The sequence below is a fragment of the Cydia fagiglandana genome, chromosome 11 (genome assembly GCF_963556715.1).
Source record: "Cydia fagiglandana chromosome 11, ilCydFagi1.1, whole genome shotgun sequence".
Classification (NCBI taxonomy): Eukaryota; Metazoa; Arthropoda; class Insecta; order Lepidoptera; family Tortricidae; genus Cydia; species Cydia fagiglandana.
Window position 1 is genome coordinate 14,744,107 of NC_085942.1, and position 24,919 is coordinate 14,769,025.

At 36.5% G+C, this 24,919-nt stretch overlaps 3 protein-coding genes and 1 long non-coding RNA gene across 4 annotated transcripts in view; 1 reads left to right on the forward strand and 3 right to left on the reverse strand.

Annotated features, from left to right (window-relative positions):
- The window catches only part of LOC134669094 (uncharacterized), a 272,403-nt gene extending 254,753 nt beyond the window's left edge, over window positions 1-17,650 (reverse strand). Inside the window, exon 1 of the mRNA XM_063526626.1 lies at window positions 16,731-17,650. Coding sequence (XP_063382696.1) covers window positions 16,731-17,568 — 838 coding nt within the window. The 5' untranslated portion in view covers window positions 17,569-17,650. The remainder of the gene's footprint in view (window positions 1-16,730) is intronic.
- On the reverse strand, window positions 1,049-2,496 carry LOC134668621 (E3 SUMO-protein ligase KIAA1586-like). Its single transcript, XM_063526061.1, is given in 2 exon segments — window positions 1,049-2,028; window positions 2,421-2,496. Coding segments are annotated over 2 exon segments (720 nt in total). The 3' UTR covers window positions 1,049-1,384.
- Window positions 6,005-24,919, forward strand: part of LOC134669103 (tyrosine-protein kinase Src64B) — a 69,850-nt gene continuing 50,935 nt past the window's right edge. The window contains exon 1 of the mRNA XM_063526638.1: window positions 6,005-6,553. The gene's annotated coding sequence lies outside the window, so the exon portion shown is untranslated. The remainder of the gene's footprint in view (window positions 6,554-24,919) is intronic.
- On the reverse strand, window positions 17,980-19,410 carry LOC134669105 (uncharacterized). Its single transcript, XR_010098856.1, has 2 exons — window positions 18,918-19,410; window positions 17,980-18,190 (listed from the first exon to the last, which is right to left on the reverse strand). It is a non-coding gene; the product is annotated as an uncharacterized LOC134669105 (long non-coding RNA).

Here is a 24,919-nt window from a genome sequence, read left to right on the forward strand (position 1 = left end):
CCAATTAAAGATGAAAGATTCTTTGGATTGGCCTCAAAAGCAGTGCTGCAAACTACAACCTGCAAGAAAACAGGAGACCATAGTGAAAAAAATCAGGAGACTACAAAAAAAATCAGTAGATTAAAAAATATACCTTTTTAGGCATTAAAAGTTAAACTTACGTGCAATTGATTAGTAAATAATGGTTTTGTTGCGTTTTTTCTTGCTAACAACACTTATTTCTTTAGCATTTCAAATTTGACAGGGTATTACTGAACTGAATCGCGCATGACATCATAAATTTGTAATTTGTTATAATGGTTGGTAAACTTCTGAAAAGAAAAGGAATAATATAGAAAAAATAAAATATAAAAATAGACCCACCAAAATAATCATAAGAAAAAATTGGGTACCTTATTTTGTTTTTTTAAATGTAGGTTTAGTATATTAGTAAAGCGGAACATTAAAACGCATTAAGACATGCCTTGTGTTGTAATGTAAATCTAAGTCTGTCACTGTCACCATCTTAAGATTGTTAGTTGTGTTTTAAATGAAATCAGTTGGTAGTTAGTAGAGTTATTAAAAATTAATTTATGTCTTCCTCGTGCTGACCATCTCCATCTTCATACATATTTTTATTGAATAGTGAGAGCATTTTATTATTTATATTATGGGCAAAGCAGCTACTTTTGTTATATAACCTCTTACTGTGCATGATGCCACATAATGTTTTTGTGTTCAGACAGTTTCTTTGTTTAGTTTTATTCAAGTTTATGGCCGAAAAAACGCGTTCTACTGCTGCACTGGAGTGTGGCAAAACCATCAAGCAGTTCATGAACTTGGACAGAGTGGGAAATGCCTCCTCATCTCCTATCTTTTCCTTTCCAACATTATGCCAAAATTTAGGAATGTCAGTTTCATCAAAGTTAATACTAGTGGTATTTCTTAACAATCGCCATTGATCATCTAACTCCTGCCATTTTGATGCTTCAACAATGTTAGGGAATTGCATGGCTAATGGTGCCAAAGAATTATATTATTTTCTTTTACAATTTTCGGGTCCAGTACTTCTATTAGCTTCAGCACAGGGCTGGTAAACGGAAATCTTTTGTAAATTTGGGTTACCCCTTCTATATAAAAATTCATAATTTTTAATTTCAATGCTTGTATATCATTGTCCGGATAATTGTTTGTATTTAATACTGCCTCTACTTTAGCTCCCATATATATATCCTTTAGCTCTAGAAAATTTGATGGGTTACGGTAGTTGACCGATTCAATATCTGTAGATTCTAAGTAACTAGGCTTTATATAAAATTCCAATATGGTTTTCAAGACTGAAATTATGTTTTTTCTCAGATTGTGTATTTGTACAGTCTCAGACTGCATCAACTTGTTTAAATTGTTAAAGTGAGGCAAAATGAAGTCTAGAAAAAGCAAGTAAAGTTTTATATGTATATGGGTTATTCATATTGTCTAGGATATGACGGGCACTTGCTGAGGAGCCTGCTTGAGATACTGCGTATATGAAAAACAGCTTGAGGGCATTATATTGTTCGAGAACCCTAGCAACAGCAGCATGTAGCGATAGCCATCTTGTCTGGCTTGGGTGCAGAAGCTTGTGAGGCTTGATTTGTAAAAACGTTTAAAACATTTTTAAGTCACCAATCCTTTTGGGACTACTTTGTATATAGTTATACAAATCTTTGACCAAATCTTCAGCCATTTGTGGCAACTTCGCACACGCATATGAAGCACAAAGTGCAAAAGAGTGGCATATACACTTTAAAATGAATATATTTGGAACTTCATCTTTGAGCAGGGTGCTAACAGAGTGGTTATTTCCCATTAAATTATTGGCACCATCTGACGCAAAACCAATCAAGTTGGTTCTCCAAGGTATAGAGTCCTTATCAAAAGAGTTTACCACATGATTATAAAGATCTATAGCAGATGCCCCTTCAATGGGTATGAGGTCATAAAAGTAGTCGCAAACTTCATTATCAATAGTCAACCTAACCACTAAGCACAAGTGTTTGATAGCATCTCCTTACTGTATTTGCCCAGAACATTTTTCGCAATATATGTTGCCTTGGTTCGGCTCAGGGAAATATTTTTAACAACATCAGAATCAGGAAATATAACTGACAAAAGTTTTGGCAAATGTTCTACAGCTGTAAATGGCAAATTGTGTTCAATTATATAAGAAACTAAATGTATTTCTGCTTCTTTAACTTTTGTTTTTAATGTTGACCCTGAAGTTGATGCAAAAACATCTGTCAATGTTCTCTGGTTGATAAAACTATTTGCATTGTCTGTATGTTTTTTTGTTGATTTGTGTTTTTCAACGTCAGATTTCCCCCCCGAAGCGACAGAAAAATCGCACCTACACCATTTGCAATGTGCATTCGTGTTACAACTTTCACTCGCAGAAAGCCAACCTTTGTATGGCTCGAGATGTAACCACTCATCCTTGAACTTTTGTGAATACTTCTTTTTTTTTGTTGAACTAGCCATCGTGATGAACCTCCACCTTTTAAAGTAAAAACCAATTCATGCCGATTATTACTTATGTATTAGTTCGACCCAAACACACTCAACACACAAAAACGAATTGGTCCGCAAAACAAACGAATTGACTTACCCCTTTTCTGCTAAACTTTGAATTCAAAAAATATATCTTTTACTGCAAGAAGACTTTTTAACTTTTTACAGTTCTTACCGAAACTCGAAAGACTCACGGATTCGTAACGTAAGAGAGCGCGGCAAAGCGATAAAATAGACAAGAAAAACTTGAAACGAAAAAGTGAAGTGACAGTGACAGTTGACTTGACTACTATAGTGACAGTGACAGCTTAAAAAGCGAGCGAAAATACAGTGGACAGATAACAAACTGTCAAACAAAAATGAAATGTCTAATAAATCCATCTTCACCAACCTAACAAAAGTAATAATAAATAAGTAAAAAATATTTTTGTTTACCAAGTTCGGTAAGAATCCCTAAAAATCAGGAGATTTTACACCATTCTCCAAACAAAGCAGTAGATCAGGAGACAATGCTAAAAATCAGGTAATCTCCTGATAAATCAGGAGAGTTTGCAGCACTGCTCAAAAGATTCACCTTTAAGCGTCTTTACTACTTTGACTTCATTTCAGGCATATCAAATGCAATGCCGTGCAAAAGTTGTATGTATACATTCAACAATGTTTCTGCAGTAAAGTTAATGATGCATTTATGGTTATAGCTCCCGAAGCAATTTCCTTTGATTAACCTCGTTCATGGTCCCCACACTAAGTGCACTATCTTCCTCTTATTATCTTTGCTCTAGGTGTGACCCGGTTTCACCAACAGCAAGCACCAATATAGTTAGTAAAAAGTAATGCGAAAAATTACAAATATGCCGAAACTGTATACAATATTACAATATTATTGTCTGCGAAGCCGATGGTCCTGGGTTCGAATCCCAGTAAGGGCATTTATTTGTATGATGATACAGATATTTGTTCCTGAGTCATGGGTGTTTTCTATGTATTTTAAGTATTTGTATATTATATATATCGTTGTCTGAGTACCCACAACACAAGCCTTCTTGAGCTTACTGTGGGACTTAGTCAATCTGTGTAAGAATGTCCTATAATATTTATTTATTTATTTATTTATATGCCAACAAACTTATGACTGATGACATGGCATTTTATCATAATTAAATAGTTTGACATTTTCCCCATGAAATGCTTTTTCACCCTAATCCTGTTCTGTTGTAATTTTATGTCGCATTATTATTATAAGTCACGCAGCTCGCAGCTCTGGCGAACCAGGGAGGAGCGAGAAATTATTCTAAGTAATAACGTTGTTTGCTGCTTTTGTCATGCTAAGAAATCTTATTACGGACGTCTGCCCAATTACTTCTCTTATTATCACAGTACTTCTTCGAATAAATATATTCAGTAATTATGATAATACCGCGTCTGCTGCTGCGGTCCGGCTTTTCTTTCTTGATATCAAATGTTCAGCCAACACCTGCCATTCACATTATAATGAAGACCCAAAATTATAATGGCGAACTCACGGCAAAAATCAATAAGCCCTCGTATGATGGAGCGACGGGAAAAAAAGGAGCTGCCACACACGCCGCAGAGCAATAAATCTTCCTTACGTTTGCTTACCAAGTGTCGCCTGAAAATACAACAAGCAAATTTGTGCGAAGCCGATCGGCACGTTTGTGATCCACGGGCGTGGTCCTCGTATATTTTTATTGCCTCCCTTCGGCGGTGTAAGGGATAAAACATATTACTTAACTGTCGCCCAGCGTGGTACACCTTCGCTCTCTACTTCTCTGTAAAACATCATGTGTATTTGCTTGTCCAACTATTGAAATCATCTAAGGGCCCGCCGCCTTAATAGTTTGCGTTTTAAAATATAACACAGATGTTTTGAACAATAACGTTGGGGTAAAAGCTATCTTTAACCAGGATTACAGTAATTTATGTCGGTTCAGTTGCATCCATGTCGAGCCCTCCAACATTTAAAACTCAGTCGATACCGTTGAATGATTTACGTACAAGTTGTTTATCGTCGTTCTCAGTAATTAAACTCGGGGGAGTTAATGAGATTGGGCTGATATCCTGTGCAAATGATCATTCTTCATCATTATTCAATTAATATAGATGATCCAGCACTCATTTGCCAGACGATTGCTCGCTTTTGATTTTACGATGCGGTTTATGAATCAACAACAGTGCATTCATTAAAACGGGACGCATGTGTAACTGGACCGCTCAGACCGTTTCTCACATGACTAAGCTTCAAGACGAAACTGTGTTAAATGGTTCAAGTTTATGGTAAGTAAACCACGACGCATTATGAACGTGAGACAAGACGCAACAAATTATAAGATTTATAAGACAAGGTGTTCACGATAAGTCTCCGTTGGCGTGAGACTATTAAAAAGATTTTCCATGGAGCCTTAAGAGGAGGGATATAAATAACGTTTATAACGAATTTCATGTCAATAATACAGTACTAAATTAAAAAACAAAACTAAATAAAAACGCTTAGATAAAATGTACATTGTACTAAGTTCTTGTTATTTTAATAAGCTTCTTTGATTTATGCAAAACATTACCGAAGCAATAAATAAGAACATTATTTAAATTCCAATTTACTTTTAAAAGAGATAAAGAAATACTGAATGTAATGTTAAAGATGCCGAGATATACCCGAGCATTTCACAACATTAAATACTTCAAGTGCTTTTGGAAAACTCAAAGTCGTAAACAGTCGTAAGTACCCTTTAAGTACGCACGTATTCCGATTCACACAAATGGCTCTAAAGTGGCTCGAACCAATTTATTAGTTAACCGTATCTTATTCCTCGACAATTTCTTTCACTTATTTTACTATGGGAACCTCTTGATTAGTTTTACGTTTAGTCTACATAAGCTATCGTCTGTCGTCAACATCTCTGCGGTGTGGACTATTTTCGGAGTCTTTCCTTTCTGTCGTTTCTATTTCAATATTTGAACCAAACTTGCTTTAAACATTATGTAAGAGCAGAAAGGAGACTGAATATTTCCTGTCATTGTTATTTTAGAGATATACAGAATAAAAGAACCAACACAGGTATTTTGATCGATCTATTAAACATTTCATTTCTGTATTAATGTCTTCATTACCAAGAATTCAGGCCTCTCGATACGAAATTGTACAAAGTTTTTCTATGCCTGCTATTAAGTTAACATGTTCTATTTTTTTATCATCTTAATCTGATGTTGGGATTCAAAGCTATCGTAGTGGATAAGGGTTATTATTTTTGATCTTCTGACCGGCAACACACCAAACGGTCCCTCTTCCTCGTTACGCTATTGAAAAGATTTATTATCCTTGTCTTTTCTTTGTCATTGTTTACTTTTGTTAGACCTTTTGTCAATACAACATCTGTTTCGGTTGCTCTTCGCTGTCGGCTGCTTTTGACTTGTTTCTAAGCTTCGTCTCATCAAATAAGCCGAGTCATATTGAAATTATGTATAAATAATAAAATCCGGTTAAAACGTCTTATCGAGCTACTTTCTTTGCACAAGCGGGGTTGTAACTTGTAAGAATAATGGTATCATCTAACTGGCGTCAGTAAATTCTGATATCGTCAGCTTTGTATACATTCGTTATCATATCAGCCGCGGCAACACAAGGCTAGTTCGACGCCCCTCAGCAAGCTCGACGCGCGCCTCCTGCTGCGCTCTCCCCTCGCCTCCCCTCCCCCGCCGCCTGTTTGACTGACTGACTGATGCAGTTTCCTCTCGGTCGTCGTGGAGTCCACACGTCTCGTCTACGTAAAAAGCTTCACGTATCCGAGCTTTGTATGTTTTATGTGTAAGGTGTCATCCGAATTACGGTGCCGCATTGTCCTCACTTAAATCATCTAGTGCTTGTGAACCTGTGAACGGCTCCGTTGACATATCTTATCTTAAAGTGATTAAAACTGTTTGTTGTTGCAATAGTATTTTAAACTAAGTTTTAATATATTTTTTAAACACGGGATGTTTTGAAACATTAGGATCTTTATCTCAAAGGTAAGTGTACAATACATTGTACTTAGTGACTTATTATTTATACCTAGTATAATACTATACTATAACTAAAATTAATTACTAACACGCATGCTATTTTAATTTTTCTGATTGTACTTTGGTAGCTTACTTAACTTGTCCTAGTCGTTTTAATACAGTTACAGTAACATTGTAGCCGGCCCTGACATTGTAAACCGTAATTAGCTCTTAATACATCCCAAGCAACGCTCATTTCTCCCAGGCCATCTAATCCAGGAAACAGTCCTGTATAATCAACGGTAATAGAAGTAAAACTTGATCGTTCTGTTGATGACATAAATATTTAATTATCCCACGATGCGACAGGGTAGAGGGCGAGCCCGGCGGGAGAGAGCGGGACGTCAATACCCATACAATTTCAGAGGGGGTTGCCGGCTATGGGGTTTGTGTTTAGGTACTCGGGCGTTCAATTTTTCGGCTGTTTAAGGACCGATCTTATTATACAGTCGACCATTATTTGCAGGAACCGTTGATAGCAGTTATTTATGTTGTATGACTTGTATGGTACGAATTACGATACGGTAACACGGATAAACTGCTGTAATCGGGACGATAACAAAACGAATATGATAATCTCTCTGCTTTGCCTTATGGTTTCCTGGTAGAGAATGCCTAATGGCATTAAGTCTGCCTTAATGTACGGTAAGATTTTCTTTTTTGTAATCAATTAAGATTAAATAAATAATCCGATCGACGCGGTTACTAATTAAATTACTCTATTAAGAAATGTTAGATAATATATCTTAACTGGATGTCAATTTATTTACTTACTCAATTTTACAAGTATTTTGCTTCAGTTGCCCAATTTTTTGCGAGACGGTCCTCGATCATTTTAGTAGATACCTATCCGGTAATTATTAACAAAGATAACGTGGTGACAACCAGATACAAGACAAATATGTATTATGTACATCTAAACTATTTATCTTTTAGCTCGCCTTCTGACCTAACCTCGCTGAGTTTTAACTTTATACCTGTAAAATATAATGAAAAGGTCCGTTGTAGACCCTCATCAGGCAAGTTTCAACATCACTACACTAGTTTGGACATGTTCAAGTTTGTTCAATGTTTGCTCACCGATATTAGGTTATCAACTTGTCATTACCATGTTTGAAATAAGCTTCTTGTGACATACGTTGTTTAACTTTAATTAGGTGTGTATATGTATTTACGATGGACGTATTAAAATTCCTTTATTTTTTGATGGAAATAACAATAACGGCATCACTGCTATTATTTAATAAAATGCTTTCTATGTTTACAGTATGTTGTGTATTTTTCAATATTGTGATAAATTCCCTACCAAATTGTTTAGGTACCCCAATCCAATCATTTCCCAATATTGTGTTTTTTTTTTAAATAGCATAGGCATATTATCCCACATACCTAATACCTATTTCATTAATTTGTTACGACTAGGGATGTAGTGATGGGTAGGACATCAATTTAAAATGAGTTTGTATGAGTACCTCATTTTCAAAAATGAGGTGTTACAATGTCTTACTTCAAATGAGGTGAGGTACTGGCATATTTTCAGTATCGGCTACTATATTCTCTGAATTTCTCTGAACTCCATCGGCAAACAAAAACTAGATACAATGGATTTATTTTTATAGTCAAACGCAACTTGTCAGTCAGTAAGAACCAGGAAAGTTATACTCATCCTATTCTTTTGGGTGTATATGATGAATTTCTCTATGTTTGGTATGAGACAGTCCTGGGCCAAACCATATAATATAATTATACTCCTAACATCCTTTACACGTAAAAATGTTTAATTTGAATGCAATTCTCGAGGTGAAGAAAAGAACTTGAACAACAGAAGACAGATAAAGTTAAGAAATAAGAATCTAACCAAGGACCTAGCCCCCACATCCTACATAGAAACTTTGATGCTTTTATGAAACTGGTTCTAATTTAGCTGTAAATTATTTTTATTGTTTGTTCAATTTTAATCCTTGCTACTTGATATTATTTACAGTTTAATAATAATATATTTCAATTAGAATAGTAACCTTAAAACTGTACGACTGTTTTTTAACAAACTAAGGAGAACAAATTCCATATTTTCTTCTAATTAGATATCACTATATATAAAAATAACTAACTTACCACTTCAGATGATTTAACAGCAAAGTGATGTAAATAAAAGCACACTAACATTCGCGCCGCCGGTAACGCAGGCGGCAATATTTTTCACTACATTTTTGCATGCAAAAGACACCAAGGTAGAGCCACGGGTATATTTAAACGTGTAAACAATGTCCCTGTTTAGATATTTCGGTATATATATTAGTATTACCACTATAAGACAAAACTAAATTATCTGAACATCACGATGAACTCGTTGCAAACTTTTGTTATTTGTTCCGTCACTGTGAGCTCAGTCAGCTGTCAGAGGGTCTACCGCGAACCACGTTCGACGTATTGCCTCTCTGTCGCACTTGTAAATTCGTACGTAAGTGTGACAGGGAGGCAACACGTCGAACGTGGTTCCCGGTAGGCCCTCAGCTCACAGCCGCCTATGATTTACGTTTCGTTTCGCACTATTTCCTGTGAATTCAGTTTTACTTTTATCATGATGAGATTGTTGAGTAAAGAAATAGAATAATTAGGTCTATAAATAAACATGCCAATTAATAATCACTATATTTTTTAATTACAGGCAGGCACTAACGCAAAAACGACAATCGAAATTGCTTTATCTGCCTCTATTATATTAATATATTAGCTCGATAGTGTGCGGAAGCGATATAGAGGCATATATGCCTCTCTATCGCTCTTGCATATTCGAGCTGTAGAATAGAGGTTAACGAAAAAACGCGATAAACAGGGTTTTTATTTCGAAGTTGTTTACGAAGAACGGTAACAAAATGTAAAAGTAACAATAACAAGTTCAAATCATTACGTAAAGTACATGTTTATTACACTTAAGTAAATTATACTTACTATTTAATGACTACACTAATGTAAATGATTACATTTTGTATACACCAGCACCACATTATGGACCGTATTATATTTCAATAATTTAAATAATATTTTGGTCGGTATTAATCCTTTACTGTTTTTAAGCATGCTTCGTAAATGCTCACATGCTCAGTCAGAGGACCTACCGCGAACCACGTTCGACGTGTTGCCGCCCTGTCACACTTACCTACGAATTTACAAGTGCGACAGAGAAGCAACACGCCGAACTACGTTCTAATGACTTACATTTCTCGCGCCATTCGGCCATTTTGACAAGTAAGTCAGGATCAAAAAGGCGTAAGATCTATGAAAGCTTGCAGCGCTTACGCTTGTTATCTTTCGAGTTTAATTTTTAACGTATTTTCGTGGTGACGCGAGGCGATATTGAAGTACGGCGCGTGTCTGTCTCACTCCCTCTTTGGGTATTTCTAATTCATTGTTTCATTTTGAAAGAATTTTTGAGGTACACCTCAAACACGTTCATGTCTCATGTCACAAAGAGGCAGTGAGTGGTACAAACTCAACGCATTTCTCGGTGGACCTTTTGTCGTTGCAATAAGGTTTGTAGTTCGGCAGTTGACAGTGTGGGCCATTACTCGTTTCTTCATTTGAGACATTTTGAGTTTTGAATGTCAGCGAGCATGCGAGGACCTAGCGCCTCGTGCCACTCTTTTGCAAGTTGTGAAGAGTGTATGAGTATTTGAGGTTCGCGAGTGAATTTGAAAGGATAAGAGTTTTTTGAAATTTGAAGGATGTGAATGATTTGTGTGGCAAGAGGTGTTTGTGATGCGCGCGAGTAAATGAGTAAAATGAATAGAGGAGTGAAGTAAGACATTTTTGCGGTATGAAGTACTGCGACAAATTAACAAAATGAGTGGTACAAATGAGGTGCCTCACGAGTGAGCGACTCAACACTATAGGGATGTACCGACTAGTCGCCGACTAGTCGGGAAAGCCGACTATCCGGCCACATTTGTAGTCGGCGATTAGTCGGCGACTAGTCGGCAAAAATGGCCGATTAGTCGGCACTTTATTAGTGAAAGAAAACAGAAAAAAAAGAAATCAACAGTCAATATTTGCCATATGTTTTATGCCTATTTTACCAAAATAGGTACCTATTCAGGGTGCAGGCGAAAACTTTTGTTCATATAATTTGGCCGTTTGATCGTTATCGTATGTTGGTGGGCTGGTGTTTTCCTCTACAGGGAGCCGATTTTTGAATTTCGACCGCTCGATTTCGTGTATTCAGTTCAATAATATCTCCACTACTAGGCATTTAAATCTACTAATAGATCTACTAATAGAATTGAAAACGAGTAGGTAGTCAAGACCACTCGATTCCATATTTATATAGCTCGTATTTCAAAAATTTGCATTGCGCCGTTTTTCACCGATTTTCGAGTGCCGAAATCGAGCGATAGATATTCATAAATCGCCACCAGGGGACCGATTTTTGAATTTCGATCGCTCGATTTCGTCACTCGCAAATCGGTGGAGAACGGCGAAATGCTAATTTTTGAAACACAAGCTATATAAATATGGAATCGAGTGGTCTTGACTACCTACCAAATTACGATTTGGAATCTATTGGTATTGACCACTTGAATTCAGTTCTATTAGTAGAATTTAAATGCCTAGTAGTGGAGATATTATTTAACGAAATATACGAAATCGAGTGGTCGAAATTCAAAAATCGGCCCGCTGGTCGATCTCAACTGATTCTCGTGTAATTTCATGGCCAAGTTCTATAATTAAATGATAGAATATTTAGAGACTTATAAACAGGGCACGTTGCTCGTAAAGACGCTGACCATAGGTGATAGGTTCTTAACTGGCGACTATGTACGGGAAATAGAGCCTTGGAAATACCTCCTACAAGTTGTACTGACGGTCTGCTCAGGATCGCAAAATAAAAGAAATACAGAAATCGAACGAGGATTCTTGTGATAGGTCTTTGAACCTGTAGAAAACACCTTTTAGCTAAGCTAATATGATGAATAGCGCAACCAAAGGAGCAAAACTATTGTTTTTCACCTGAAATTATACAAACTAATGATCTGGCCGACTAGCCGACTAATCGGCCATTCGAGCGCCGATTAGTCGGCTAGTCGGCTAGTCGGCCAAATCAATAGTCGGTACATCACTAGTTACGACATAAACATAACATACGTTATATGTACAAATACAATAAATAGGAAAATGCATGTGGGTATGGGTATTTCATACCGCAAAATGAGTAATCAAATTAAAATTGTAAGGATTAATGTTTTTTTTATTAAATTCACATATATGGAAATTGGTTTATTAGGATTATCATTCGACGCGAAAATAAATGGACTGCTTTAAAATGTGTATTGGGTAAAAACTTAAAAAGATACCAGATATACCATGAATTGCATGGGCAGATTTTATCGTGTACCTACAGTCTTTACAAATCGTTTTTTCGTAATCAGTACAAGTTAATACGACTTTATCAAGATCGATGATGATCATTTGCGACGACAAGACTTTAATCTGGTAACTAAATAACACGCATTCCTACATTTCCTACATATGTAAATATTCTCATTATCAGATTATCTTGTCAGATAGCCCTAAAGGAGTAAGTTTTAATGGACTCCATACTGTTACTTCCAAGAAGCTATTTGCAAGATTAATTGTGTGAATAACGATTACACTTTCAAATTTATGTCTTCCAAACAAGGCTGGTACACTACAAAGCTTAACGCCCTCACTGGTATTACTGCCAATAATGTGGGGCAAGAGAAATTTAATTTTTATCCGACACCATTTCGCGAGAACTAGATCGTTGTTTCACAGCACTATCTCCATACATTTTTCTTTCCCCACAATTGTTCACATCGCTTGTCTGTTAAGAGATCACTTAAGATCCAATGTACAGGACATTGACCCATTTATCAGATTCGATTTGAGTCACTTAGCACTAACATCAATTTTTATCATCGTAAATTGCTTATTTTCAAACAAGATGTATAATAATAGAATGTCATCTTTATGTAACAAAAGAACTCTCATTTCAAACTATATTTTGGACTATTGTTAATTTTATAATGAGATGAGATTACATTTGAATTTCAAATGATCTGAAATTTGTTACTGTTGAGTCACACTTTCATTCTCACAAGTGAATGTTGAGACCAATTATATGATATGGACCTCTCATAATAATAAATCTATGCTTGCATTAGAGATATCCATGTGAAAAGAATACATTCATCGACATTAATTTATGGGATGAGTGTGAGTGAACCTATTAGTTTTATTTGTAATATAATTGTATCAACCTATTAAGCTTCATTTCAATCATTTTTAGTAGTTCTCTTTGCATCTTCCAGTTTGGTTTTATCTCGAACGGTATTCTTTTGGGAATAAACGCTAATATATCATAGCGTTCGTGATATATTAGCGTTTATTCAATAAATGTCTATGTTGTAAGACAGATACAGTTAATAATAAGTTAAATAGTAGTTGCTTATCTATGAAGAAATTTCAAACTAGTTTTTGTTGACGATTAATATTACGAGTTCTACTAACTCTGTGACTACCTTGGCTACTTAATTTACTAATTAATATTCAGTTAATGTTCCAATAAATTAATCGAGTTCGGTGTAACGGTTACACTTATTTCTACATAATCAATGGAACTAATAGAAAATGTGAGAATACTTTTTCCACATTCGCTAAATTATGTATTCAGGTCAACGACGTAACAAATCGCTACTTTATCCTTATGATTGATTACATCTGTTTGCTTACATAGGTCATCTTCGTTTTTAAGAACCTATGTCGTCATAGCATTAGCTCCTACGGATCATGTTTTATTCATAATACGCATTCCTTCTTCGCTCAAATATATTAGCTATTCAAGGCATTCCTAATTATGAGTTGAAAATGAGCATCAGACAATCGGATCAAAGGCCGCTGACCTGTCTGCGGTTCCCATTGAATCCGTGTTTGTCATTAATATTTATGGATCCTCACTCTTCTCTCCGGGAAAGACTTGAGTGTTTGTTCTTTTTTTTTTTTTTTTATTATGAATGGGCTTACTCATGGCCACAGACTAGCCGAGGCGTAGACGTGGCCTACGATGGAGCGAGCTCGCCCAGAACCTCCGTCCTACCTCCGTCCGGTTCCTTACAGCTTGTTAATCAGTGTTAAAGTGTGGTTGGATTACTGTTAGCGTTAGATGGTTTATGGGCAGGCTATTCAGGTACAGTGATTGTATTAAATTCATGTTTAAAATCTGCTTATAATTTATAATGTAGAGGAAATAGGATTGACTGGTATTCTTTCTTTCAAATTAATAAAATGGTTTAATGTTTTTTTAGCCCTCCGATTATCTTTTATTATTTATGATATGATCATGTTTTTGTATTGTTTTGTTCTGTACACTTACGTTTGAATCAATTATAAAATGCTCAACATAACATATATTTATTATGTATTCATATTTTCATCAATATGATAATTTTATAACCATATGACACAGTCATCGTATCGTCGTTACAGCTTAGTTCCTTGACTCGACCGGAATCTCGCTTCAATATAGTGTAGTGTCGTGTACCGCAGTTACCGTTTCCTGCCCGTAGCGCACCAATTTTGTATGAAAATGGATGCAGTTGCACCCTGCAACTAGACCTATTTTCGCAAACTCGTACCTTAATCAGCTGTATAACTACCTGTATAGCTGTATAACTGAAAACGTAAAGTTCAAAGTCATATACACGAATCACTGACAATACGAGCTCGCCTAGATACCTCAAAATCCCTTTGTGTTCGGTCGTGGATTCGACTCTAGCTTCCGGTTAATGTGGTACCTTGAAACGAAAGTCTCCTGGTTCAAGTTAATCATGTTTCGTGTCGAAATCGGTGCCGGTTTCGATATTTTACTATCTTAAAACACGTGCTGAAGATATTGCTCATAAAATACTAAAGCATCTGCAGTATCCTGCAAGCATACGGAATGGAATAGATACTGAAACTTTGTTGGTATGATCTACAGGAATGTTTTGCTTGCCATAACCATGCCCTGGGCATTAATTATATAGTAGCAATTGATGTCAAATCACCAATATTTCAGTGATGGGCTAGTAAAGGTCTAAAAGCAAGCAAACTAAACAATCATTGGGAATCAAACTGCGTTGAGTTAACTTACCACTAACAACGGACGTGGGACGCGTCGCTGACTCGTTGCGAAACTTAGCTTCCACGAATACTCCTGACCCTCCGCACGCCGTTAGCATAAGTAATCTTGACACTAATACACCCAGAAATGTATACGTATGTTCAGCTACGTAATTACCTACACGCTCTTATCCCCAGATCGAAGATATACAATAGTTCCAAACTGGTCGACGGCTTTTCGAAAGCTGTTTGTACATAGATAAGCATCTGTTGTGTAGCGTTTTTTATTTCTTTTGCGACGTGCAATTGATTTATGATTGATCCAACCAGATGGACCAATGTCACCACCTTGTCGCTCACCATCCCAAGGCTCGAGTTATCGGCTATTGATCTGCTGGCGTTGGGATCACATCGTTAATTCTACAATGCATTGCACAACTTTTCTATACCGTGATGAGGTCGACACGTGAATGTAAAAACGTGCGTGGGAATCCTATTTACGTATTTGTCCTTGGATTATTAATATTATTATTTAAGAATTCATTACGATTATTGATAACTAAATCAACTCAAATCAGCACTTTGACAGGTTGAATACGAGCTATCGAGATGGATGCAAAACTTTTCTATAGACTAGCGATCAAATATTTTTTTGTTGAAGCTGTAATTAGAAACCTCTGCGGATCTAATGGACGAAAGTCATTAGCGACATCGCTTTAGGCACAATTTAGCAATCGTTCCAGATTCTAGACCATCAAGGCTTCGCATCGTAAATTATTTGCTTAAGAATTCACTAATTAAGTAAAAAGAGCATTTAGTCCCAAATCTGCACAATTTAATCGCCGACACATTAAGATTCGTGTTGATATTTATTTGCATATAATTTTAGGTCGTGATTGTAACAAACAGGAAAGGTTTTTTGTTAACGTCAACGGATGCGCTTGTGATGAGCACTGCACGAAGCAAGATTGCCTCTAAAACACTTGTTGATTGTCGCTTACTGATGACAGTGATGACTCTCGGAACTCAAGCAATTATCCATCATGCATTTTAGGTAAAATAAGGTGGCTTAGAGGTCATCGGAAACATTAACAGCCGTATTCATAAACAGTTAGAGCATTGATCATCAGTTGCTGATAACCGGATGTCACAAAACGTGATTCATAAACACTTTTTAGCGCTAAACAGTTGATCATCTCTTTATTAAATCCTCGGAAAGTTATGGAGCCGTGGACCCTTCTTTATCTGTTTATTATCCCTAAAATACAAGATGGCGGTCACAAAACAGCTGATTTTGACAAGACAGCATTTCACAAATTAGTGCAAACGTCGATGAGACTTGTATCGTAATTTAGTGATTTGGGTGTTCTTTTTGTTTAAAAAACGTCTAAATTTAATAAATGAGTGGTTTAATATGTGTAAATAAGGAGATAAACCATTACATACCTAGATATAGTGCGCAAATAGCGGGAAACCTAGATATTGTGCCTTTGCTAGGAGTTGTTTGCACGATTGTATGTCGCATTCATCAAGATGCAAGCAATTTATGCGATACGAACTGTTATACCATAAGACTAGACTTCTACGACTGGGGCACCGGCGTCGGATAAAGCACCTCACCAACCTATCATCATCATTGGCCTGTCACATCAATAAGATGATGGTTTAAACAGCGTCTATATTAAGAGTGCGGCACTTCCGCAAATGACTATTAAGCCCAATGCGAGAGCGGCAGCCGCGACCGCATAGCTGGCAGGAGAATGCCGTGCCCGGTGACGAAGGTGGGAGAGCGGCGCGTTGGTGTCTCAGTTCTCGCCTAGTGTGAAGAAGGCTAAACCACGCTTTATCGTGTGCAACTACCCCTTCACCCAGGGTTTTCCTCCAGTGGTCGCGATCTTCAGCCTCCCTTTCCCAGTTGGTGGGAACGATCCGGAAGGACAACATGTCTCGCTTTGCGCTATCCTTAAAACGAAGCATTGGTCGCCCAACCGGTCGTTTAGCGTGCGCTATTTCGCTCAGGAGAGTCTTACGTGGCAAACGAGAGGGCTCCATCCTGTGCACGTGCCCCAGCCAGCGTAATCGTCTCTGTTTCAAGATTGCTGTGATACTGGGTAAACGTGCGATACTAAGTACCTTCTCGTTTGTGACTCGATCCTTCCACGAGATGTTTAAAATGCGTCGAAGGCAGCGCATATGGAAGTTGTTCAATTTCCGTTCCTGTTTGACATACGATGTCCAAGTCTCAGCACCGTACAAGAGTATGGACAAAATAGATGTCTGGTAAACGATCATCTTTGTGTTTACGGTTAGATGTTTATTATCCCATACTCTTGTATTGAGCCTCCCAAACATCGTAGATGCCTTGCCAATACGAATGTTAATCTCTGCATCCAGTGAGAGATTATTGGTCACGGTTGATCCAAGGTAACAGAAACTTCCAACAACTTCCAGAGGCAAATCATCCAACTGTATTGTTGGGTCTTGATTTGCGCCTTGAGCCATTACGACTGTCTTCTTGACATTAATCGACATTGCAAAGAGTTTGCAAGCCGCATTAAATTTGTCTACCATACTCTGAAGCTCCTCCGGTGACGTAGCAATGAAAGCGGCGTCGTCGGCAAATAGCAAACTGTCAACATACAAATCCTCGCGGTATTTTTTGGATTTTAATAGTGAGATATTGAACAGTTTACCATCCGACCTGGTGTGTAGATGTATGCCTTGAGTGGTGTCCCCGAAGGCAACTTTCAGAAGTACAGAGAAAAAGATTCCAAACAATGTAGGCGCCAACACACAGCCCTGTCTTACTCCCCTACGCATTTCAAAAGGAGCCGAAGTGTTACCGTTGTAAACAACAGAGCCTTTCATATCAAGGTGAAAGAGTTGAATTAGGTGTAAAATTTTTGGAGGACAGCCAACGCTCTGTAGCACTGTGTACAATCCTTCTCTACTCACCGTATCAAAGGCCTTGTTTACCAACCTATATACCTATCATAAAAGAATGAAAACTACTCCCGGAACTCCTACAGCGCAAAGAAGTGAGTATACCTACTTTTGTTTCATACTCATTACCTGCCATAAAACGCTGATTTATTATAAGATCACGGTATTCTCAAGCTCTAACTAAAAAGTATTAATTGCGCACATATTACATAGCAACCTGTAAGGGCACAGCAATACTGAAGATACTTAACCCTTTACCAGGCCCCGAAGAACCAGCGTGTCTTAATACGTACTTTATATGCTGTTGCAACCGTATTGAACGCCTTGTAAAAAATGTATTTATGAAAGTCGGAGATCTTCCTCTAAACCAGAAATAAAAATGTGGGTTACGGTTATCCCATCGCCTGTCTAAGTAATGAACTGTCATACTAGATTTTGTCTTATTATATTCTTGATCAGGCCAAGGGATATATTCCACCCACATCTTATATCGGTTATAATAGTCAAGGTTTAACTCCAAATCTCCTACGAACCATTATATCAATCACTGAAAACATTATTTTATGATCTTCATTCATGGCACGCTTCAAAATCCAATAATATATCTTTAGCAGCCATTTAAATCCACTTGACCAGTGATGTTAGTGGTTTGTTTACAAATTCGAACACTTTACTGAATTTAAGAAAAACACAAGCAGATATATAGAACCATTTTTTGTTATTTTCATGATTTTAATGATTGTAAGGTAATATAATCATATATTTTGCTAAATACTCCTGCGTCCTTGTGATATGACCAGAATTAGGATGTGGGATGACTCTATCCCATTGCCTGGCTAGAATTTGCCTGTGTGGGAACTATTCTTCCCATGACCCGATTAGATTTTGGGGCTCTTTGGTTTTTGTTATTTATTTTTAAGTATACAGGCTGTATCAAAAATACGAGTAGGTACCTAATTCGTTTAAGGGCATTCTCGGTACGTATTTATTTTTTGTAAGTATAATAAAATAACTACCGATAATATATCCTGAGGGACGGTACGGTCGACATTTGTCGGGTATGTCGCCGTCTTATATATTATTACTAGCGACCCGCCCCCGCTTCGCACGGGTGCAATGCTGATACTAAATACTTACCTCATTACTTTTTGGTTAAAAGCAACACAATTATTCAATTTTATGATACTATCTACAAGAAGAAATTCTTCAGGGAAAGCCTTTAAAAGGAGATTTTATAGCTAGGTACGAGTACATGAATTCGCTCTAGGTTGAACACAAAAACTGTTTTATTACTTACGTGAGTTTTTATGACATGACAAGACAATTTACCGGGCCATGGGAAAAATAGCTCCCACACAGTTAAACTCTAATAAGGCCATGGGATAATGTCAACCCACATCCTAATTCTGGTCATACACAATAATGCATGAATATTTAGCAATGTTTACGATTACATTTGCTTTCAACACTCAAAATCTACAAAATATCAAAAAATTGTTCGATCTATGTACTTCTGTTTCATAGAAATTATGGAAAGTGTTCGAATTTCTCCGTAGTTTGCTGAAATTAGCGTTCAAGTGAATTGAAATGGCTGCCAAAGATATATTACGCAATTTAGAAGCGTGTTGTGAATGAAGATCATAAAATAATATTTTCAGGGATTGACAAAATATTTTGTAGGTGGTTTGGAGTTAAAACCTGACTACGGTAACCGATATAAGATGTGGGTGGAATATTTCCCTTGGCCTGGTAAAGGGTTAATTGAATAATATGGGCAGGTATATAGGTACCTTTGTTGTGGGACGTATCATATTCCAATTTGTAGGTGTATTATCATTATCACTATAAAAAACATAAACTGTGGTTGGCCTACTTTGGTTGGATTTCTAGGCACTGTTAATGCTGCCGCTGCACTGAATGCTGTGTGGTGCTATTTGCTATGAAAGAAGGGTGTACTCGGTTAATTGGTATTAATGCTAGCATACTTGAGTTCTGTGTTGAAGTCCACACTGAGCAGAGTTAATTTTTTACATTGTGATAGATAAATAAAACAAGTTCATGAGTTTTTAACTGAGATTTTTATTATAACATATCAACATATTTCATGTGTTAATTTAGGGAAATCAAACAACCCACTTAAATAAAACAATTTTATTACATTTGACAATCATTAAACTAGTTAATATTTTTTCTTTATTTCAGTACAACCAACTTCATTTGATGGCGGTGTGCAGGCCGGTTAGATGCCAGAAGAGTGTGGCCTCCGGGTTGTGTAGCCAGCTCCGGACAAATAGCTGATGATGGAATACTCACAACCTGAAAAGAACACAGTTTCAATTAATATACTCATTGAATCAACCTATATCATCTTTTATTTTAAGCTTAAGTATAACATCCTAATGGATATGGCAATATGGAATAATTTCCATATTGTTGTGGTAACTATATGGAATAATGGATCTCCATCCAGGCAGAGATTCTGTTGTTGTTTGTCAATACCATAGCTATCTCACAGCAAAACTAAAGAATTACATACATGTCTGTTTTGTTCATACATACTTCTACCTAGCGTACCTACAGACACTGTTTCTTACCGGTAATTGTAGTTTGATAAAATGAAATTATACAATAATAACAAAGTTATGAATTGAAACGCTAATATACTTTTAAACAAATAATTAACCTACACAGGTGTGTTATGATTGATAAGTACCTTATGTAAAAATCATATTGATATCTTTGTTGATTTAAAATTATATAACCTACCAACAGCGACACTCCTGTGAATAATGGACATTTCTGCCTCATTATGAATTGTGCAGTTTGCCTTTTAATGCGGCTATTGGCTGAGATGTTTCACTGCAAACATTGTCATTGTCAAGTTGCATATATAAGCGCTTATCTTTAACTCTGCGCCCTAGGCGAACAAAAAAGGTTTTTAAGATAAATCACCACTTCACTGATAAATTGGTTCCATCGTGTGGTTGGTTAAGTATGTTATTCACTAATTCTAATTATAAACAGCTCCTAACTAGCTTGGTTAGCTCTGCTCTTCTAAAAAACACCGATAGTACGTCAAATTAAAAATGAAGAGGCCATAATTTTTTGGGTGTCGAGGTATGTTCATAAAAATACTACAACATTTTACGTTAAGAAATGAATAACCAAATCTTGCTCACCTGATTTATTTTCACCGATCATTTGATATGAATAGTGTCAATATCGTTTGTGTTTCGCCACCAGAACAAAATGTGTTGGAATCCGTGGTATTACGGTGGCGATGGCGCGCAGGCAGAATTCTTGACTTGAAATGTGCAACTGCCCTCTTTCCCTCATTCCACAATATATTGAAACTATAAGCAATAACACATAGTTTTATCAATATTGCTTGCAAATCTTGCAATGAACTTTACTCGTAACATATCTGATTATCAGACTATGATATAGGTGGTTGCTTACCGAGTTTCGTAAAACTTCCGGCCGTGCAATATTATTTATTTGTTTTTGTGATGCAGAGGCTATTTTAATATATAATAACCCAGAAAACTGGTCAAAATTGTGCATCGTATTGTTCAGGATTTTATGATTTACCGCTAGTGCTGCTGTCAAACTTTTTTTTTTAATTAATGTTCAGCCATATTTTTGTCTATGATGTGCCAAGATGCCAACATAACGGGTCTAATCTGCTTATTAGTTAAGAAACCCCTAATAAACGTTTATAAATCATGGTTCTTATCAACGGCTTATTAAGCCTAAACAGTGGATTAGCTAATAAGCTGATCATTCCTCATTTAAGGATTTTTTATGAATACGGCTGTAAGTATCTATTTACAATGCAGGTTTAAAAACTTGCCTGTCGATTAGTTTTTTCACGTTATTTAGTTAAATGTTAAATAGCGGGCATTACTTGTACCTAAAACATTTTGGGTCGTTTAATTCGTCCAAGAATTATTATTTTGTATATGTAACGTTTTAGGTCTCTGTAAGTTTAGCGTCGCGTGGTTCCCTATAATTTAGCATGACAGTTTTTGTTCACACCGTTTTATTCGGTTACTTACGATAATGGCACCTTAAGCATACCAATTTCGTCGCAAAAAGTGGTAAAGTACATATACGTCAGTGATAAAATAAGGTATTACTGTTATTATGCCTCTGAAAACTTCAAGGTAGCCGAAAAGGCTCTTATTTCGCAATATGCGAGTGATATTAGATGTAAACAAGCTTTTAAAGTAACCGTGTCACGATCAAGACCCCGTGGCATTTGCAGGGAGCATTTTTGCGACATTTAAAGGTTAATCGATGTCAGGTCATTAAAGTTTTTTGTTAAGTGTCTTGTAACTTGATACTTTTAAGAAATTCATGTACAAACTGAATGTGTCACCGAGCAAAAAAGTGTATAAGGAAATTATCAAATTTAGTCGACTAATACTTTCGCGAGGTGTGTTCTTTATACATCGTAACAATCCAGCATGCAGTCTAAGAATACCTATAAGAGTACTTATTATTATAAGTAATCCTTTAAATTATGCACTGCCGCCAACGCACGTACTTATGTGTTTATTTCCATAGCAATTGTACTCTATCTGGCAGAGTTAGCTATCAGTCCTTCTACCTAGCATATCTGATATGTATTTCCTAGGACACGTTAAACTAGGCGTAAAGTTTTTGCTTGCTATTGTCGTCTGCGTAACCGTTTACAAATGAGCATGATATGTTACTGTCGCCGCTAGCCTCAACGGTTTGCTGCCACATCTAACTGCTAACCGACATAGTTCTATGCAACTGTTCGATTTCCATTTTTTATCAGAATTTATTACTCTTCACACATGGTCTCAAGATACTATTGAGATTCTAATTTATATCGTCTCAGCAATTTCTGTTGGTCTACCTACTTACTCCTATAAGCTTTTTTGTTAAGAGAATTGACAGTCGGTAGGTACATTGATCTTGAGCTTTTATGACTTAGAAAAAAAAAATTCTATGACTATTACCTTTGCTAAAAAATCTGTTATTAAAAATACTCGTTTGATATATTTTGTTAACATTATAACTGTCTTACTTTCTGTGTAGGTAATTGTGTAATTTTTAAAAATTTTGGGACTGGTTAAGTACGGGAATGTAACAAAGATGGCTATATTAATCAAAACCTTATACTCACTATTACAACCTGGATCAATAACCTTAATTCAAATCATCAGGCTACTGACTAATGTCTACACAGTGATTATAGGGCACGGCACGTCCCACATATTAGGTAGGTAAAGGATATTGAGTGTAAAGGGCGTGTGCTCCTGGGCGAGTCAATTAACGCGCAGACTACACCATTAGTTAATCTGTTCCGACGAGTCGTAAACCTGGTATATTACGGTTGATACTTTACGAATATGCGGGTCGTATATCGCCCATAAAATTGTTATTATTATATACTTAGGTATAGAAGCTGCTTCAGCACTTATGTCGTGTCAAAATTGACCTCAATTAAACATTTCTTAAAGTCTTGATCATAATAAGTACTTATATCAGGAAAGTGTACTTTCATAGATCACTGGAATTGCTACCTCTAATTAAATACGTATACTACTCTACTCTTGGTATTGATAACGTCATTTCTTTTGAACCACTTCGTTGAATTTATCGAATGTAGTGAAGATATTTATTTTTATTAAGAGATGCAGTAATATAAGTATAACTGTCATATTAAAAATGAAAATCTGTTACAGATTCATTCCTAACCTCCTTTCCTGCCGTAGACTTGTAAATGGCTTAGTTATGAATCCGAACAATTAGTGGTTCACCAGTGCGTGTCTGCCGGGGCTAAAAGCATTGACCCATCTCTATACACTCATAACTCAATATACCTATCGCGTTCGTTCTGCTTTGTTGCTTCTACAATTTTCCTATGCAATTTCAGTTTTTTTTTACAACCAATTTGCAGGTTGGGTGGTTTGAATGTGGCATTATGAGATAACACTAAATATAGCGGTTCAATAGCTTAGCGTGCATTTTGATCGGAGGTCACAAGTTTGAATACGATATATCTCACGGTATCAACGGTTTCCCACGGCGTCTCTTGAGCAAATTGTGCTTCAATCATGTGATAATAATCACTAAAATATAAACCAACACTAATTAAATAACTTCTTCCTATTTTATGTCTATTTTAAATGAAGTAGAACACACAGAACACACAGTGGAAAAATTACTGTGTTGAATTGAGTCTGTTGTGTTTGGGTTTTTCCACTTTTAAAATGTATTCTAAGCGTTATAGCATCGTTCGCAGACGTTTCTACTTGTTAAAAATTAAAAGTAGAACACTTCCGGTTTACTACCGGAAGTATTCTAAGACATAATTCTACTGAATATGTCTTAGCATTAGCAGAAACGAGTTACCTTAGTTTAGTAGATACCCATCCTGGAAAACGCTGAATCGTAGCTGCTATATGCTCATAAGTGTAAACTTATGTGATTTAACGTGGATGACGGAATTGCTCTAGAAATTGACACATACGTATAACAATACCGGCTGTGGCCTGTAATATGAGCAAAAAATTAAACTGTAGTGTAGGCTGCTGTACTCTCCATACAGACCAACATTTGTCCAGCGACTTTTAAAAATAACTTTTGGTTTGATGTTTAATACACTTTAAAGTTTATTCTAAGACGCAATGTATTGCAAATTTTGTTATGTTTAAGGCGTGACAAGCAACGTCAATCACAATCATATGGCGTCGCGATGGCGTCCATTGACGATAATATTTATTTTGTATGAAAAATAAGGAGTCTAAATACTTCATAATTTTTGAAAGTTGTTGAACAAAAGTGGCACCTTTTGAGAAGTACAATCTATGTTTTAATTATTTGCTCGTGTTACAGGCAGTATATATTTCCTTAACCACTACTACGTTTGGTTTTGCCACGACGCGTGTGGCAATTTTCCTACACGCCATCACTTCACCATTCTCAAATCCCTCAATCACGTCGGTTTCGGAAACGTCTATAACAGACGGAGGGCGGTGATGAGGGTTCTATTTATTTTCAGACACATATGGTACGTATGAAGAACTTTAAATTTATGCGTGTAGTTTGATGTTGTCAACAAAACACGCTGTCACAGAATAAATAATAGTACTAGGTACAGAAGACTCACTCTCTAACATAACGCGTCTGTTACGATCAGCACAGATATGGCCGCTAGGTGGCGACAGCGCCACGCGAGGCATAAGGCTTTCCCCAAAATTTCATGGGGTCGAACGGATGTACTTTTAGCTACCTGTTA